The 17213-nt window shown below is 52.3% G+C and overlaps 1 protein-coding gene across 3 annotated transcripts; it reads right to left on the bottom strand.

The window, feature by feature from the left end:
- Positions 1 to 444: 444 nt before the first annotated feature.
- On the bottom strand, positions 445 to 16891 carry PI16 (peptidase inhibitor 16). Of its 3 annotated transcripts, XM_003276904.3 has the most exons (8): positions 16750 to 16891; positions 10237 to 10488; positions 5829 to 6050; positions 3681 to 3790; positions 3264 to 3352; positions 1664 to 2341; positions 1314 to 1453; positions 445 to 892 (listed from the first exon to the last, which is right to left on the bottom strand). In XM_003276904.3, the coding sequence occupies exons 2-7, from the start codon at positions 10405 to 10407 to the stop codon at positions 1332 to 1334; spliced, it is 1392 nt and encodes a 463-aa protein (XP_003276952.1). In that variant the 5' UTR covers positions 10408 to 10488; positions 16750 to 16891; the 3' UTR covers positions 445 to 892; positions 1314 to 1331. The 3 variants fall into 3 exon arrangements, with proteins under 3 accessions (XP_003276952.1, XP_030652619.1, XP_030652620.1); XM_030796759.1 differs by lacking the exon at positions 16750 to 16891 and having other exon boundaries at positions 10237 to 10736; XM_030796760.1 differs by lacking the exons at positions 445 to 892; positions 16750 to 16891 and having other exon boundaries at positions 1181 to 1453; positions 2243 to 2341; positions 10237 to 10407.
- Between the last annotated feature and the right edge of the window lie 322 nt (positions 16892 to 17213).

The following is a 17213-nucleotide window of genomic DNA, read 5'->3' as shown; positions in this document are numbered from 1 at the left end:
ACCCACCACTGCTACCCCAACATATGTGTGCTTTCCTGATCCTCAGCACCTCTGGACGGTCCTGCTGTGCTCCCCTGGGGAGGGTCTGGGACTCCAGATCCCTTTCTCAGGACTCTTCCAGGCACCTGGGGCTGGCAGAGCCTTGCCTGACGTACATTTCTGACCTTGGGTCCCAGACAGGCCTGGGCAGCAGCGCCCCCGTGAAGAGGCCGCATGCCATGCTTTGATCCTGGGCTCCAAACCCACCTAGGCCCCGCTGGTGACTCCTGAAGCTGGGGGAGTCAGCCCAGTGCCCTTGGCCTTCCTTTGGCTCTTCCCCTTCCTGCCTGCCACCTGTGATTAGGGGGAGGCGAGAGTTATAGGAAGGAAATGAAGGGTGCGTCCCAAATAGGAGACACTAAATGGAGTGTTTTAGAGGAGGGGGATGTGAAAGAGAAGGAATAGTTGCCACAGGTTGGACAGGTTTTTATTGGAGAGTCAGGAGTTGCTTTCCTTCCCTCGTCCCTGCCTCCCCCACTCAGAGAACCCCACTCCAATGGGGCTTGTCCTTCATCTGCCCCTTGCAATCCCCGTCCCCAGCTACACAGGCACTCAGGGAGAGCGCGCATGCTGTGTGGGCAGACAGCCCCAGGCCAGGTGGCAATGAGCTCCCTCAAATCCTCCCACCCCCAGGACTCAGGAGGGAGGGGCAGATGAGGTGTGGTCCCGGTGTGCAGTCCTCAGGCGGCCCCCTGAGCTCACAGCCAGCCAGGCCTTGTGCCTCCAGGATGGTGTGATGAGGCACATGCCCCGGAAGCCTTTCCCTTCCAGAGGGCCTTAACCAAGAATTATCTTGTTTAGGGGCTGGGGACAGGGTGGGGAAGATGACAGGAGGACAGCTGACTTCTTCACCCTGAGAAGGCAAGAGGCACTTCTGGGGAACAGTCCTGGACTCAGATGGCTCAAGGAAGAGGCCAGGGGACTGGGAGGGGCCCGGGGGTTCCAGGGAAGCCTGAGATCCTGTCTGGGAGAGAAGCTGATGGCCACAGGACAACCTGAGAGTGGGCACATGTAAATACCACTCAGAACAGTCTGCAGCCAGCTGAAGGATGGGCCTACCCAGAGCCGAGGCACTCTTGGGGCAGTACCAGGGGCTGGCCCTGTAGACGCCTCCCAGGAGGACAAGAGTGCTGGCCTGGAATCTGGCCAGAAGTTGGGGTGAAGGGGGGCTGCTGGGCCACAGAGCAGGACCTGCCCAGGAAGCTGTGGCCTCTCACTTGGAGGAAGACAATCCAGGTGGGCATGAGGCCAGGGCCCCCCGCACCAGGCCTTGCCTTTGAGTGGTACCCCCGTCAGAAGATTCCAGCCAACACCAGAGGAGGCAGGAGCAGTAGTCCCAGGAGAGGGCCCCACACATGACCAGGGCCCGAGTTCAGCCCTGACACGATGCTAGGCTTGTCAGGGCCCTCTGCACCTGTGGGAAGAAAGAGGCTTTGCCTCAGCCTAGAGATGGCTGTGCCTGACGTCCCGCCCACCCCACCATGCAAGGAGGTGGGGCAGCAGCCAGGGAGGAAGCTCCTACTCAGAGGGCGCATGCCCCACCATGCTCATACCACCTATGCTGGGGCAGGATACTGACATTCCAGAGCCAGGAGGAAAGTGGGACAGATGCTACGGGCCTTACCTGGCAAGGACGACTGCAGAGCCAGGGCACGCCCACCCTTGGCATTAGCGGTGGCAGAGGTATTGGGGAAATTGGGCAGGGACTTGGAGGAGGTGTGCCCCGTGTGGTCCAGTGTGGCCTGCAGCTCACCTGGCTTGTCCTGGGCTGGAAAAACTGAGGCCAAGACCTCACTGGAAGGAGGCAACTCAGCCTCAGCCTCAGCCTCCTTCTGGGCATGGGGTAGGAGCTCCCTTGCCCCTGTCAGTGACATCTTGGGGTCCAGAGAGTTCTCTGGGCTCCTGGAGGGCACTTTTGTTTTGTCTGTCACTTTGTCTGCTGATTTTGGGATAGGAACATGGGTCGGTTTGGGGAAGGTAACTGGCTCCTCCTCCAAGTAGGGCAGGCTGTGAGCTGCCAAAATGGAAGGGACCTCAGTTGTTAGGGAAGGTGGAGCCTCTGTTGCCATGGAGGGCGGATCATTCGTTGCTAAGGAAGTTGGGGTCTGGGTTTCCACAGCAGGCAGAGCCTTGGTTGCCAGGGAGCCTGAGACTTCTGTTACCAAGAAAGCCGGAATCCCCGTTGCTAGGGAAGAAGGAGTACCCATTTTCCTAGAGTCTGAGGCTTCAGTTGCCCGGAAGGATGGGGCCTCAGTTACCAGGTAAGGCAAATCCTGAGCATCTTCCGGGCTTCCGATGGGTTCTGATAAGACAGACGAGAACGGGCATCAGTGCTGCAAGCAGGACCCCACATCTCTCACCGCACTGCAAACCAAGTGATGCGAACAAATGTCCTACCAGGACACACAAACACACACACACACACTTCTCCAGCGGATATGCCCCTCATTGAAAATAAAAGTTATAAGCCGGGCGCGGTGGCTCACGCCTGTAATCCCAGCACTTTGGGAGGCTGAGGCAGGTGGATGACCTGAGGTCAGGGGTTCGAGACCAGCCTGACCAACATGGAGAAATCCCGTCTCTACTAAAAATACAAAATTAGCCTGGCTTGGTGGCGCGTGCCTGTAATCTCAGCTACTCGGAAGGCTGAGGCAGGCGAATTGCTTCAACCTGGGAGGCGGAGGTTGCAGGTGAGCAGAGATCGAGCCATTGCACTCCAGCCTGGGCAACAAGAGCAAAACTCCGTCAAAAAAAAGAAAAAGAAAAAAGAAGAGAAACATTACTTCTGGTGATTGACACAGTTGCTCCTCTATCCACCTCCTGGTCCAAGCCTCTCTACATTCATACTTGCCCTTTTTCAGGGAACTTCTCTAGCGGGATCCGGGTCCCTCACACGCCCCCGCCAAGGCCGGCCCCGCCCGTTTGAAGCCTTCTGACCACGCCCACCGGTCTGGCCCCGCCCGCTCCTCGAGACCCTTACGTGTGGCCACGCCCACCTCGTGCGGGGTCCCCGAAGCCGCCAGACTTTCTAACATCCTCTCTTTGAAGGGTTGAAGTCCGGCCACTTGGAACGACAGGGTGCCAAAGTGGCTGCGCGTGGAGGGCTAAGGGAGCCGCCAGGGGCCCCCGGTGGTCGCATCCCGCCCGGCCCCTTCCCTGTCCACGCCCCGCTCATTCCAGGGAGGCTCTTAGACCATCCAGTACCCATCCACCCGTGGACTCACCACAGAGGGAGTTCTTGCAGCGGTAGCCAGGGGGACATTGGGAGCACGGAGTCCCCTCCTGGTAGGGCCGTTTCCCCTTCACGTTTCCCCTACAGGAGGTCAGGAGGATGCTGCGGGGAGGGGGTCGGCCCCTCCCAACCCTCTCCCCAACTCCTATACACACACCTACTCTGGAAATGCCCTTGGGTCTCCTGACTGCCAGCCACTGACTTGCCGGGCGACCTTGGGCTCCTCCTGGCCCTCTCTGGCCGATGACAGCAAACCTCCATCGGTGCCTTCACAGTTCCCTGGACGGTACAGCTCCAGACTGACCCCTCTCCTCCCACTCCCTCAGGCTGTGGCCGACTCTGCCCTCCCCTTGGCTCTGCCTGTGCCTTTCCCCCAACCATCTCCAGGGTTCCCCCCGCCGGCACTCACGGGGGCTCGTAGTTGCACACCAGTAATTCGATGTTGGTCTCCTCAACACCCTGGAGCTTCTCACAGAAGTGGGAACCGCAGCCGATTCTCTCTGTCTTGGCCCAAACCACCTGAAGGAGGGCAAACCTAGCAGCTCAGCCCCATGCGTGGTGGCATGGTGCCTTCCCGGCTTCCCACTACACCTGCCTTACAGGGGTGGGGAGAAGAGGCACCCTATAGCCTGTGACATCCAGGTCCCCAAGGCCATGCAGGTTCAGGACAAAACTCTGACCAGGGGGAGGGATGGGGGAGTTTGTCCCTAACAGTCTACTCTCCTCTGCCAACCACACATACCACCCAGGCCTCTCTTCCTCTCAAAACCTTCCCTCAGTTCCAGGACTGTGATACACCCTCATTAAGTTTTTCTGTGGGCTTTTCCTAGAGGCCCTTGCATTCTAAATGAAGGATATATCCAAAGGAAAGAATCTCAAGTGGCAGAATTTTAGACCTCAGCAACAAGAAAAGTCCAAGGAGGGGAGCAGGAGGAGCCATTTTGGAAGTGGAACTTCCCCCAAATCACAGGTGAGCGGGACCTGTTCTGGTTGTTTCTCAGTGTGGGTCTCTTAGCTGCTAGAATGGCTTCTGTCTTTATCAAACCAGAAGTCCAGCAACATTTGCGTGCTGCCATGGGGTGAGACCAGCAGCCTTGCCTTGCTGGTTCTAGGCCCAATCTGCCCAGGAATCTCTGCTGAAATCAGCTGAAGGTCTCCCCGGTGTTGAGCACCTTCTGGGCAGAAACGACTCCAGAGTGCATGCACCCTTAGCCCCAGAGAAAGCCGGGGTGGAGCTGGGCTGACTCACTCCCTGCTGGGCCCTGATAACAATCCCTGCAGGAGCAAGTGGGTGGGGGTGGAGGGAGAGGGAGGGGTGGCAGGATCTAGAGAGAAAGGGCCAGGAAGGGTGCTGGGCCCTCACAACTTTCTGACCTGGGTGGGTGCTGCTGGGATTTCCTCCCTAAAGATGAAGGCTAAAAATACCATGAAAAAGAGACACTGAGAAATGGAATTGGTGGATGTGGGTGGGAAGATGGTTGGTTTCTTTTCTTTTAATTGTTTGTCATGTTATTATTTATACAACATATAAGCACTGGGAGGAGAAAAAATAATTCAGTAAAACTAATGTTAATTCCCCTACACACACACATACACACGCACATCTTATCTGCAAGCCCAAACTTTCAAAATGCAGTGAGAACCCAGACAGGAACAAAGTGTGACTGGGGAGCAGGAAATTGTATCAGAAATCTCCCTGAAGCCTCTCATTCAGCCACAGTTTGTTCTTCATCGTTATGCATAACTGTTACATGCAAAAGAAAAACTAAGCAAAATTGTCTATTTGCTTTATTAGTCCCTGGCAGATGAGAAGTAGCAAATTAGACACCATAATAAATGCAAAAGAGTCACAGAGAGAAGTTAAGGGACTGTCTGCTGCTGGGACAAACAGCCCTGCACTATCTGGGGGAAGTGGGGCAGGACCACTTGGAGCCCAGTACGGTATCGCCCAGGACAATAACCACGGTCCATAAAACTGGCTCTGTGACACCTAACATGTCCCACCGCCCCCACCCCTTTTTATTTATTTATTTATTTATTGAGACAGGGCCTCCCTCTGTCGCCCAGACTGGAGTGTAGTGGCGCAATCACGACTCGCTGCAGCCTCAACCTCCCAGGCTGAAGTGATCCTTCCACCTCAGCCTCCAGAGTAGCTGGCGCGCGCCACCGCGCCCAGCAGTGTTTTGTAATTTTTTGTAGGGACAGGGATCTCGCCGTGTTGCCCAGGCTGGTCTCCAACTCCTGGCCTCAAGCGATCCTCCCAGCTGGGCCTCCCAAATTGCTGGGGTTACAGGCGTGAGCTACTGCGCCTGGCCTAGCGGCCTAGGTTTTCAAAAGACCGTGGAGAAGCCTACGCCGTCAGAGGCTTAGACAGCGTATTAGCTGCAGTGAGAGGACAAGATCTGCAGTGTCTGAGGGGGCTTGGAGTGAAGCTCGCCTCCTGCAGCGGGGACGCTGAGGACGGGTGACGGCAGAGGTGGCCCCGCCCAGGGAGACGTGGCCCCACCCCCACGCCGCGAGGCCCCGCCCCGCCCCGCCCCTCCCGCCGGGCCCACACCTGCGTGTAGTGGCCGCACATCTGGCCTGGGCTGCAGGTGGCGGCGCTGAGGTTGTAGTGCTCACGCTCGTGGTGCCACTCCTCCATGGCCAGTGGCACGTCCATGCCCTCGTCGGTGATGGCGAACAAATTCTCGCCGCGCCGCCCGCGCTCCTTGTTGTGGCCCCACACGCACTGCCGTGCGTAGGCCTTGGCGAAGGCGGCCAGCTCCTCGTCCCATCTCTGCAGGGCAGGTGAGAGAAGGGAGGTGAGGATGCCCAGAGATGCTGTGGGGGCCAAGCACAAGGTCGAGGAGGTCGTGGGGAAATCCCTCCAGCACCTCCTTAGCGGGGTGACCCTTGGGCATGGCCTGGAACGGTTCTCTGCTCTGGGTGGGCGTCTGTGGGGCGGTGGAGGATGCCACCCCAGGCCGTGGAGCTGGACCATTCACCAGCTGTGTGACTGCACGGATTGTCTAACGTTTCCGCACCCTCAGAGGGCTGGGAAGAGTGGATGAGGTGGTGCTGGTGACAGTGTTATTATTAAAAGCCTCGAGTGAAAAAGGTGGCCATACATGCCCCTGCCTACCTCCCAGGCCTCCTTGAACTTCTCTGAAGAGCACGAGATCACAGTGTGATCGATGGTGAGGGGCTGGGTTGTTTATTCAGTCCATTTCCCTCCCCCTCAACCATGAACCTGACTTGAGGGCAGGCACCTTCCTCTCCCTCTAAGCCCCCACCTTCCCCTCGGGACACCCAGCCCCCATGCCTTTACCCTCTGCAGGCTCCCTCCCCAGTGCTGTTCCTAACTGCTCCCAACCCTTGTCAACGGCAACCCCCTTTCTCCAAGAAAATCAAGTGTCTCTATGTGACACTGAATGTCACAGGCCTCTCACCAAGGGGCCTACTTTCAGAGCCTTGGTAACCCACTGTCAGACCCCAGTGACAGTGTTCGCCAGTGGGGACCTCAGGTGAGATGGTGAGAGGGGGAATTTAGGTTCGGGGCCTTTGAGATTGTGTCCCTGGCTGAGAGGACAGGCCAAGTGTGGGTGGGAAGAGGGATTAACAAGGCATCCGACCCAAAGGATTGAGGAGGGGAAACCTGGATCCCATTAAACGCTGTCCTTGGCTTCTCCTGGAAATCCATGGCCTGGCGGCAGCTCTTGCTCCACCCTATGAGGGCCCAGCCAGCTGTGGGAGCCAGACAGCTCATAAAGCGCCAAGAGCTTGGGTGACCCTGAGAGGAGGTGGCTGTGTGGCCACACCCACTCCCCACCCACTCGAGGCTTTCAGGAGCCGCTGCCTGGCACGGGGATGGGTACACCTGGCTGGGATAGCTCCACAGCTGTGACCTTGGGTGAGTATCCTTCCCTCTCTGGGCATTTTTGTCCCAGATCACTGGCCCCTGAGATTCTCTCAACTCTGGCAACAGTGGGAGACTGGGAGTGGGAAAGGGGCAGGGCGCTGGGGACCAGGGTCAGGGTGTCTGAGATCACCTGCGAGGCGCTGGGCTGGACGGTAAGTGCCGTCAGGGTAGGGCACGGATGGATCCCCAGTGTCTGGTGCAGTGCTGGCACATAGTAGGTGCTCAACAGATACTTGTCAACTATTGATGACTGAGACAGGGCCCTTCTTAAAGCAGTCTCCCCCTACAGAGCCTGGCTGTAATTTCCATTCTGACTAGATATCTGGACCCCCACCATTAGCATCATTGCTTTGGTCTTAAGGATTCTCAGTCAGTCATCCAGAGCCCCCTGTGGAGTTGTAAGACTCTCAGCACCCACCCACATTGGCCACATGGTCACCATCTAGAAGCAAGTCCATTCATTCATTCATTCAACAGTCCTGGGCATTGTGTCAGCCCTGGGACAACAGCAGGAACCAAGAAGCCCAAGTTTCCATTGACATAAAAGTCATTTAGGCCACCACACGGTAAATGACAGATGTGCAACAAGTACTATGGGCCACCAGAGAGGGCCATCTAGCCCAGCCAAAGGTGGAGAGGGAGACGCCAAGCTAAGTGTTGAAAGAGGAGGCATTAGCCAGCTGGAGGGGAGAGGCGTCCTAATCAGAGGGTACACATCAGCAAAGGCATGAAGCTGGGAAACATTTTGGCTGGGAAAAGACAAGCTGTTCAGGTTACAGAAGAATAAAGGGCAAGTGGGAGAGGAGGACGGAGAGATAGGCAGGGGCCAGAACACACAGAGCCTTCCCAGTTAGGAGCTGGAGCTTTATCCTGAGGCAATAGGGAGCCATGGGAGCCACTGAAGGATTTTGAGCAGGGTCAGGCCCATGTGTTGGATTATTCATTCTGACAGCAGAGGCCAGAAGCTGGGGAACAGGTAGAGGCTGTCCTAGGAGTCCTTGGGTGGAAGAATGAAAGAAACCTGAACCAGGGTTGTGCCAAAAAGAGAAGGGGGTAGGGGTAAGGGTTAGATTTCAAGGACAATTGAACCTTCGGGGTGGGGGGCAAAACTGGTGCTGATTAGATCTGGAGGCTGAGAGAGAAGAAAGAGTTCATAATAACCCCCGTCTGCCTCACCTTGGATCCATTCCCTCTTTTGTGTTAATCAGACATTTATTGAGCACTTACTGTGTGCCAGGCATTCTTCTGAGTGCTTTACACATATTCACTCACTTAACCCTACAACCACCGTAGCTACAAGGGAATTATTCCACTGTTATCATCCCCATTTTACAGATGAGGAGATTGAGACACACACAGAGAGTTTAACTTGGCCAAGGTCACAGAGCTAGTAAGTAACAAAGCCAAGATTTGAACCCAGGCCATTTGGCTGCAGAGTCCCTGCCCTCACCACTGCTGAGGTTGAACCTGAGTCTTGTCCTGAATGTTTCCTGGCATCCCAGCCCCAGCCTCATCTCCTCCTCCTCATATCACTCCCCATTAGGCAGCAGCATATCCCCTCAGTATCCCAACTGCCTCCCAGAATGTTCCCCCACTCCAAGGTGCACCTCTGTCTGAGAAGCAGCTCCCAGCCTGTGTGGCCCCCAGTCTCAGCCAGCAAGACTGTAAGGCATCAGGGATCTACAGGTGGGGAAACTGAAGCCCAACAACGAGTCGCAGGCCTCAGTCAGGGGGCTGTTGGCAGAGCTGCGTCTGCGACTCCTGGTTTGTTGTCCACCTTTCCTCGATGCCCAGGCTGGCACAGCTGTGAATGGCAGTGCTGGGTGTGTGTGCAGAGCTCTTCCTAGATCTTTCTTACATGTCATCCTGTCTGACACCCAGGGCAGGGATCGCCAGCCCCATGTTTCCATCTGGAAACAGAGGCCTTTGAAGGGAAAGGGGTCCACCCAGAGTTACTTCAGCCAGATCACGCTGGGCTGAGGTTAGAAGTTAGGTTTGGGGCCCCAGGCTCACTGTTGTGTTCCCCAAGGTGCATCTGTTCTCTCAGGCACCAGCTCCAGGGGTCCCTGAACATTGCCCAGCAACCTGCCCAGCCACCTGAGGGTGGCTGGAGGGGACAAGCTAGTTCAGCCCTCAGGGAGGGCAGGAAGTGGGTGAATTTCTCACTTTATCTCCTTTAATCCTGCATACAGACAGCCTGCCTCTCACCCTGCCATAAATAGCTCTTCCTGACAGAAGCAACCAACCCTAAACCTGGCTTCTGTCTCCTGTGTGCATGCAGGACATAAACAGTATTTTTACATGTTTTCAGACTTCATGTAAAGAGATCCTACTGTGTATTTTTTAGAGATTTTATTTCCTCCCCCATTCAGTATGATATCTGTGAGATTCAGTCCACACTGGTATATACGTAGCTCTAATTCTGACCGCCTTTTACAGATGAGACGCGGGATCGGCAAGGTTACAGGACTTGCCTCGAATCACAGGTGTTGTAGGTGACCGAGACAGAATTTGGACTGTGTGATCCAGAGCCCTCTCTGCTTCTGGATCCTGCTGTCACCCACCTCCTTAGCACCTGCCTCCTACCCCAGGTGCCCACGCCCATCCTGCTGCCCCGCTTCCTCTTGTCCTCTCCTTGGCGGGCATGTGAAAGACCGTTTTCACAAAGGTGTTAAGAACTTCCCGGGTTCCCCCACCGAGGGCACATGCGTTTGAGGAAGTGCTGGGGAAAGCTCACTGGAGTGGGAAGCCAGGGCTTTGGGTCTGGCTCTACCAGCTGTGTGACCCCAACAAATCCCTCTGAGCCTCACTTTCCTTATCTGTATCATGAGGCTGCTTATAGGGGCCTGTGAATTTTATTAGGCGGGTGCAAAAGTAAGTGTGGTTTTTGCCATTTAAAGTGATGTGATCTGATGTCAGAGCCTCGGGGACTCTGTCACTGAGCAGAAAAAGGAGAGGAATTCTGAAATAGCTTCAGCATGAGGAGCCGCGTAAGGGGGCCTGGTGACAGACCCTGGCCAAGACCCTTTCTATCCCAGCCGGCAAGGGCCGTGGCCACACTTACCATGTGCCGCATGTCTGAGGCTGGCGGGGATACCTGGGCCCGGTAAAGGTTGTGCAGCTCCACCATCAAACGTTTCTCCTCATCTGTGAGGGCTCCAGCGGGGCCTGTGGTGGCCACCAGCAGTAGCAGCAGCGGCAGCAGAAGCATCAGGAAACTGCAGGAGCCGTGCATGGTGGCCAGCCGTCTCTCCTTCTCCCGTCCAGGGGTCTGGCAGCTGGATTTAAAGTCCTTCCCACACAAGCACCACCCTGGCTGGGGTGGGGCAGTGGGGGTTGGGTCTGAGGCCCAGGCCCACTCACGCAATGTCTCAGGGAGGGGCTGGGTGCTTTGGGTCCCGACCAGCATCAAGTGCACTCCCCCTGGAGTCTTTGGCAAAAACCTCCTTTCTCTCGGTAACGGGGGCTCAGGCCAAAAGCTGTGTGAGTTCCTAAGTTGTGGACAGATCCTTCAGGGGCAAAATCACAGTAACCTCTGCAGAGCTGTGACTGGTTGCACCGAGGTCACACCCCCTGTGTGTTGAGGGTAGATAAGAGAAAGGAAACCACAGACCCTACCCACAGGGGAGTGGGCAAGATGAGGGAGCTGTAGGCTTTTGAAAGGACCGAGGAAGACCAGATGTATTTGATAAAAGGCTGAGCCAACCTAAATCAGAATTCTGGTTCTGCCCCTTGCTATCTGTGTTGGCAGCTTTCTCAAGTGAATCAGCGACAATAATAGTACCTGAAAGGGTGACTCTGTAGGCTCAGACTCAGACCACGCCACACCGGTTGCAGTCAAGAGATCTTTATTGGAGGAGTCCGAGGGAGAGCCGAAGCGGGAGAAGAAAGAGAGCGAGGGCTCTGCAGCCTCCGTCTTTTATGCCTAGGAACGTTAGGTGGGGGTCGCTGGTTGGCTGAGGGGCTGGGTCTAGGCTGAGGCGGGAAGGCGTGACCTCTGATTGGCTGCTTTTGGCGGGCCTGTGTTGGGGAGGAAGAAGAACCCAGAACCAGCACCATTAGGGTGCTCTTGTTACCTAACAGTACCTACCTCACAGGACTAGAGGGAAGATTCAATGACATATAATGTATGTAAAGGCCCTCAGTAACAGTGACAACCCACCCACGTGGCCTGGGCCTCAGTGGGCCACCAGCCCCATGCGGAGGCAACACTCTTGCCTGTGCGGGGAGGGGCCGAGGTCCTCCCCACTCTAGCTGTATTCAGGAACAAGGCCGTTCACTGTGGCAAAATTTTGGCTTCCACGTATCCTCTCTGAATGGATGTGCTTGACATGCTCATTTGGAAGTGGGATGCTGGGACCCCTGTGCTCTGAATATGTAGAAATATAATGTGTCTGTTTCTTAAATCAAGAGAGAGCAGAAAAGCAGAAGGTTGAACGAGCTGATGCACCAGGAGCTCTGAGGGGAGGATACTGGAAGGGAAATAGGCTTAGCAGCCAGGAGCTGGCATTATAATGACCTTGACCTTGCAGGGGTCATGACCTAGGCCTTGGCCTTCATGAAGCGGGAAGTGGGAACCAGCACTCTTGAGGACAGCTGGGATCCTTGAAGCCTGCTTCCTCGATGAATAGGGACCTAGGAAAAGCCTAACCACGGGCTTTGGAAGATGACAAGAAAACCTGTCCCTGCCTGAGTCTCCAGGTAAAAATAAAAACAAAACCAAGATGGATCACACACACACACACACACACACACACACACATGCACACTTATTAGAATTAATAAAGTCAACAAAGTTGCAGGATACAAAATTAACACATAGAAATTAGTTGTTTCTATACACTAATAATGCAAAATCCGAAAAGGAAATTAAGAAAACAATTTCATTTATAAAAGCAATGAAAAAGAATAAAATTCTTACCAATAAACTTTTTTTTTTTTTTTGAGACAGAGTCTCACTCTGTCGCCCAGGCTGGAGTGCAGTGGCACAATCTTGGCTCACTGCAACCTCTCCCTCCCGGGTTCAAGCGATTCTCCTGCCTCAGCCTCCCGAGTAGCTGGGACTACAGGTGCCCGCCACCATGCCTGGCTAATTTTTGTATTTTTAGTAGAGACGGGGTTTCACCATGTTGGCCAGAGGGTCTTGATCTCTTGACCTCGTGATCCGCCCTCCTCGGCTTCCCAAAGTGCTGGGATTACAGGTGTGAGCCACCGCCCTGGCCCTTAGCAATAAACTTAACCAAGGAAGCAAAAGACTTGTACACTGAAAATCACAAATGTTGCCAAACAAAGTGAAAGAAGACACAAATAAATGGAAAGACATCCTATATTCATGGATTAGAAGACTTGATATTGCTAAGGTGTCAATGTTGCCTGAAGCAATCTGCAGATTCAATGCAATCCCTATTGAAATGCAATTCATAATATTTTTATAGCAACAGAAAAATCCATCCTAAAATTTATATGGAATCTCAAAGGACCCCAAATAGTCAAAACAATCTTGAAAAAGAACAAAATTGGAAGTCTTAAAGTTTCTGATTTTAATATGTAACCACAAATCTTCAATAATTAAAATAGCGTGGTATTAGTATAAAGACAGACATTTAGACTAATGGAATAGAATAGCCCAGAAATAAACTCTTACACATATGGTCAAATGATTTTAGACAAGGGTACCAAGACCGTTCAGTGAGGGAAAGGCAAGTCTTTTCAAGAAGACTTAGAAAACTGGATGTCCACATGCAAACTTTACCTTAAGTATATTAAATCTTTACCTTAAGTATATTAAAAAATTAACTCCAAAATGGATTAAAGACCTAAACATAAAAGCTAAAACTACAAAACTCTTAGAAGAAAATATAAGGGGGACTTCTTGGCATTGGATGCGGCGAGGATTTCTTGGATATGACACCAAAAGCAACAAAACAAAAAATGGACTTCATTAAAATTAAGAAGTTTTGGGGGTCCAGCGTGGTGGCTCACACCTGTAATCCCAGCACTTCCAGAGGCCAAGGTGGGTGGATCACTTGAGGTCAAGAGTTTGAGACCAGCCTGGCCAACATGGTGAAACCTCATTTCTACTAAAAATACAAAAATTTGCCAGGTGTGGTGGTGGGCACCTGTAAGCCCAGCTACTCAGGAGGCTGAGGCAAGAGAATTGCTTGAACCTGGGAGGCAGAGGTTGCAGTGAGCCAAGATCCAGCTACAGCATTCCAGCCTGGGCGACAGAGTCTCAAAAAAAAAAAAAGGACACAATTTCCCATTAAATGGTAAAAAATATTTGCAAATCATGTATCTGATAAGGGATTAATATCTAGGATTATATTTTGGTTTTTTGTTGTTGTTTTTGAGACAGGGTCTCACTCTGTCACCCAGGCTGGAGTATGGTTGCATAATCTTGGCTACTGCAACCTTTGCCTCCCGGGTCCCAGTGGTTCTCCCACCTCAGCCTCCCAGGTAGCTCGGACTGCAGACGTGCGCCACCATGCCTGGCTAAGTTTCGTATTTCTAGTAGGGACAGGGTTTCGCCATGTTGGCCAGGCTGGTCTAGAACCCCTGACCTCAAGTGATCTGCCCGCCTTGGCCTCCCAAAGTGCTGGGATTACAGGCATGAACCACCACACCTGGCCAATATCTAGGATATATTTTTAAAACTCCTACAACTCAACAACAACAACAAAACAATTTGAAGTCGATTCTGTGGCTGCAGAGAGCTGAGATCGCACCACTGCACTCCAGCCTGGGCAACAGAGGGAGAGCCTATCTCAAGAAAAAAAAATTTGATTAAATAGGCAAAGGACTTGAAAATTCCTTTTTCACTTATTCAATTATTCATTGCAATTATTCATTGTTGAAAAGACATTTCTCCAAAGAAGATATACAAGTGGCCAATTAGCACATGAAAAGATGATCAACATCACTTACCATTAGGGAAATGCAAATCAAACCACAGTGAAATACCACTTCACACTCATTAGGATGGCTGTTATTAAGAAACAAAACAAAACAGAAAATAGCAAGTGTTGACAAGGATATGAAGAAATTGCAACCCTTGTACATTGCTTCTGGGAATGTAAAAGGTGCAGCCACTGAGGAAGACAGTGTGACGATACCTCAAAAAATTAAACACAGAATTACTATACGAGCCAGAAATTTCACTTCTGCGTATATACCCAAAAGAGTTAAAAGCAGGGACTTGGCCAGGCGCGGTGGCTCACATCTGTAATCCCAGCATTTTGGGAGGCCGAGGTGGGTGGATCACCTGAGGTCAGTAGTTCCAGGCCAGCCTGACCAACATGGAGAAACCCTGTCTTTACCAAAAACACAAAATTAGCTGGGTGTGGTGGCACACGTCTGTAATCCCAGCTACTCGGGAGGCTGAGGCAGGAGAATCGCTTGAACCCAGGAGGTAGAGGTTGCGGTGAGCCGAGATCGTGCCATTGCACTCCAGCCTGGGCAACAAGAGCGAAACTCCATCTAAAAAAAAAAAAAAGCAGGGACTCAAACAAATATATGTGTACACCAGTGTTGATAGCAGCATTAGTCACGGTAGCCAAAAGGTGGAAACAACCCAAATGTTCATCAATGAATTAGTGACTAGAGTAGTATACACAAAATGTACGATCACATATACAATAGACTGTTATTTTGTCTTAAAAGGGAAGGAAATTCTGACACATATTACAACATGGATGAACTCTGAAGACATTAGGCTAAGTGAACTAAGCCAGACACGAAATAACAAATCTTACATTATCCCACTTATATGCAGTACCTAGAGTAGGCAAATTTATAGAGACAGAAAATAGAACGGTGATTGCTGGGGGCTGGAGGAAGGAGAGAATGGGGAGTTAGTGTTTGGTGGTGTAGAGGTTTGGTTTGGGAAGAGGAACAAGTTCTGTTGATGGACAGTGGTGATGGTGACAATGCTGTGAATGTTCATACTTAATGCCACTGAACTGGACACTTAAACTTGGGTAAGATGGTAAATTTTATGTTCTATATTTTACCACAGTAACAACCACCACCACAAAAACAGGAATTCTTAAATTGGCCAGGAGTACGGTGACAAAGGAAAAATCGTGTCTGGAGGGAGCCTTCACAACCCAGACCACTTGAGCCACCATGAGAAAAAAAAATTACGACTTTAGCTCCCAATCAGAAAGTATCAAATGCATCAGGAACTGAGTCACCATGAGCAACAGACAGACAGCATACATCACAACAGGAGAATTTCTGTCCCTGAAACTTGAGATAATAGAACAATCTGAAAAAGACTTCAAATAACTGTATTTACAATGAATATGGAAATAAATGGGTAGCTGAAAAGGGGAGAAGAAAGACTTAGGGGGTAGAGGGGAACAAGATGTGGAAGAGAATCAGAAGAATTCAGGAAAATGGGTTGGTCTGGGGAGAAAGGGATGCTATTTGAGAAAAATCCGAGTGGAGGAAGGAAGACTGACCAGATTAGACTACAGCCCAGACCCCTGGGCAGCTGTCCCAGGGTGTTCAGGTGGCAAAGCTGTGAGATGGATCTCTTTCCTTCATAGATGGGAGAACTCAGTGAGTTCCTCACAACTTGGGCTTGAGATAGAAATAAGGGGACTTAGTGGCCGGGCATGGTGGCTCAAGCCTATAATCCTTTAAGCACTTTGGGAGGCCAAGGTGGGCGGATCACCTGAGGTCAGGAATTGGAAACCAGCCTGGCCAACATGACGAAACCCCATCTTCACAAAAAATACGAAATATTAGCACAGGCATGTTGGTGTGTGCCCGTAGGCCCAGTTACTTGGCAGGCTGAGGCAGGAGAATCACTTGAACCTGGGAGGCGGAGGTTGCAGAGATCACGCCACTGCATTCCAGCCTGGGCGACAGAGCAAGACTCCAGTGAGAAGAAAGAAAGAGAGGGAGAGAGAGAGAGAGAAAAGAGAAGAGAGGAGAGAGAGAAAAAGAAAAGAAGGCCGGGCGCGGTGGCTCACACCTGTAATCCCAGTACTTTGGAGGCGGATCACGAGGTCAAGAGATTGAGACTATCCTGGCCAACCAACATGGTGAAACCCTGTCTCTACTAAAAATACAAAAATTAGCTGGGCGTAGTGGCACACGCCTGTAGTCCCAGCTACTCGGGAGGCTGAGGCAGGAGAATCGCTTGAACTCAGGAGGCGGAGGTTGCAGTGAGCCGAGATCGCGCCACTGCACTCCAGCCCAGGTGACAGAGTGAGACTCTGTCTCAAAAAAAAAAAAAAAAAAAGAAAGGGAAGGGAGAGAAGGAAGGGAAGGAAGGGGAGAGAGAGCGAGAGAGAGAGAAAGGGAGACGGAGGGAGGGAGGGAGGGAGGAAGGAAGGAAGGAAGGAAGGAAGGAAAGAAAAAAAAAGAAAGAAACACAGGGCTGGGTGTAGTGGCTCAGGCCTGTAATCCCAGCACTTTGGAAGGCGGAGGTGGGCGATTGCTTGAGCCCAGAACTTTGAGACCAGCCTAGGCAACAAAGTGAGACCCTTTCTCTATTTCTAAAAACTTCTAAAAAATTAAAATGAATAAAATAAAATAAACAGACTTCCCAAGGAATTAAAGTGCTGACCTGGCCTGGGAAGTGCTGGACTCAGGAGTGGAAGGATACAGTTCTCAGATGCCCCCCGGGTGGAACCAGGCACTGGCACTACAGGTTGCCCTGGTGTGGTCACCTCTGTGGACTCTGCCTCCAGTCATGCCCCTTCAATAGCAGGGAAAACAGCTCTGTAGGTGAAGGACAATGGGCAGCATTCATTCACTCAACAAAGGCTTACAGAGCTTCTCATTGTGCCAGGCGCTGAGCTGGGTGAACAAGAGCAGGAAACCCACCAGCAACCACGGGCAGTGCTGTGGATGAGAGTGTGGGGCTTACCGGCTGGGTAGCCTGGGGCAGGTGATTTCTCTGCTCACTGGCCTGTTTCCACATCTGTACACTGGGGCTTAGAACAGAACCTACCTCCTAGGATGGTTGTGAGCATTAAATGAGTTAGTACATGGGTAGGGCCTGTGATCATCCCTGGAACATAGTAAGTG

The sequence above is a fragment of the Nomascus leucogenys genome, chromosome 17 (assembly GCF_006542625.1).
Source record: "Nomascus leucogenys isolate Asia chromosome 17, Asia_NLE_v1, whole genome shotgun sequence".
Lineage (NCBI taxonomy): Eukaryota > Metazoa > Chordata > Mammalia > Primates > Hylobatidae > Nomascus > Nomascus leucogenys.
Note: the sequence above shows the minus strand (reverse complement) of the source record. Positions and strands in the feature narration are given on the sequence as shown.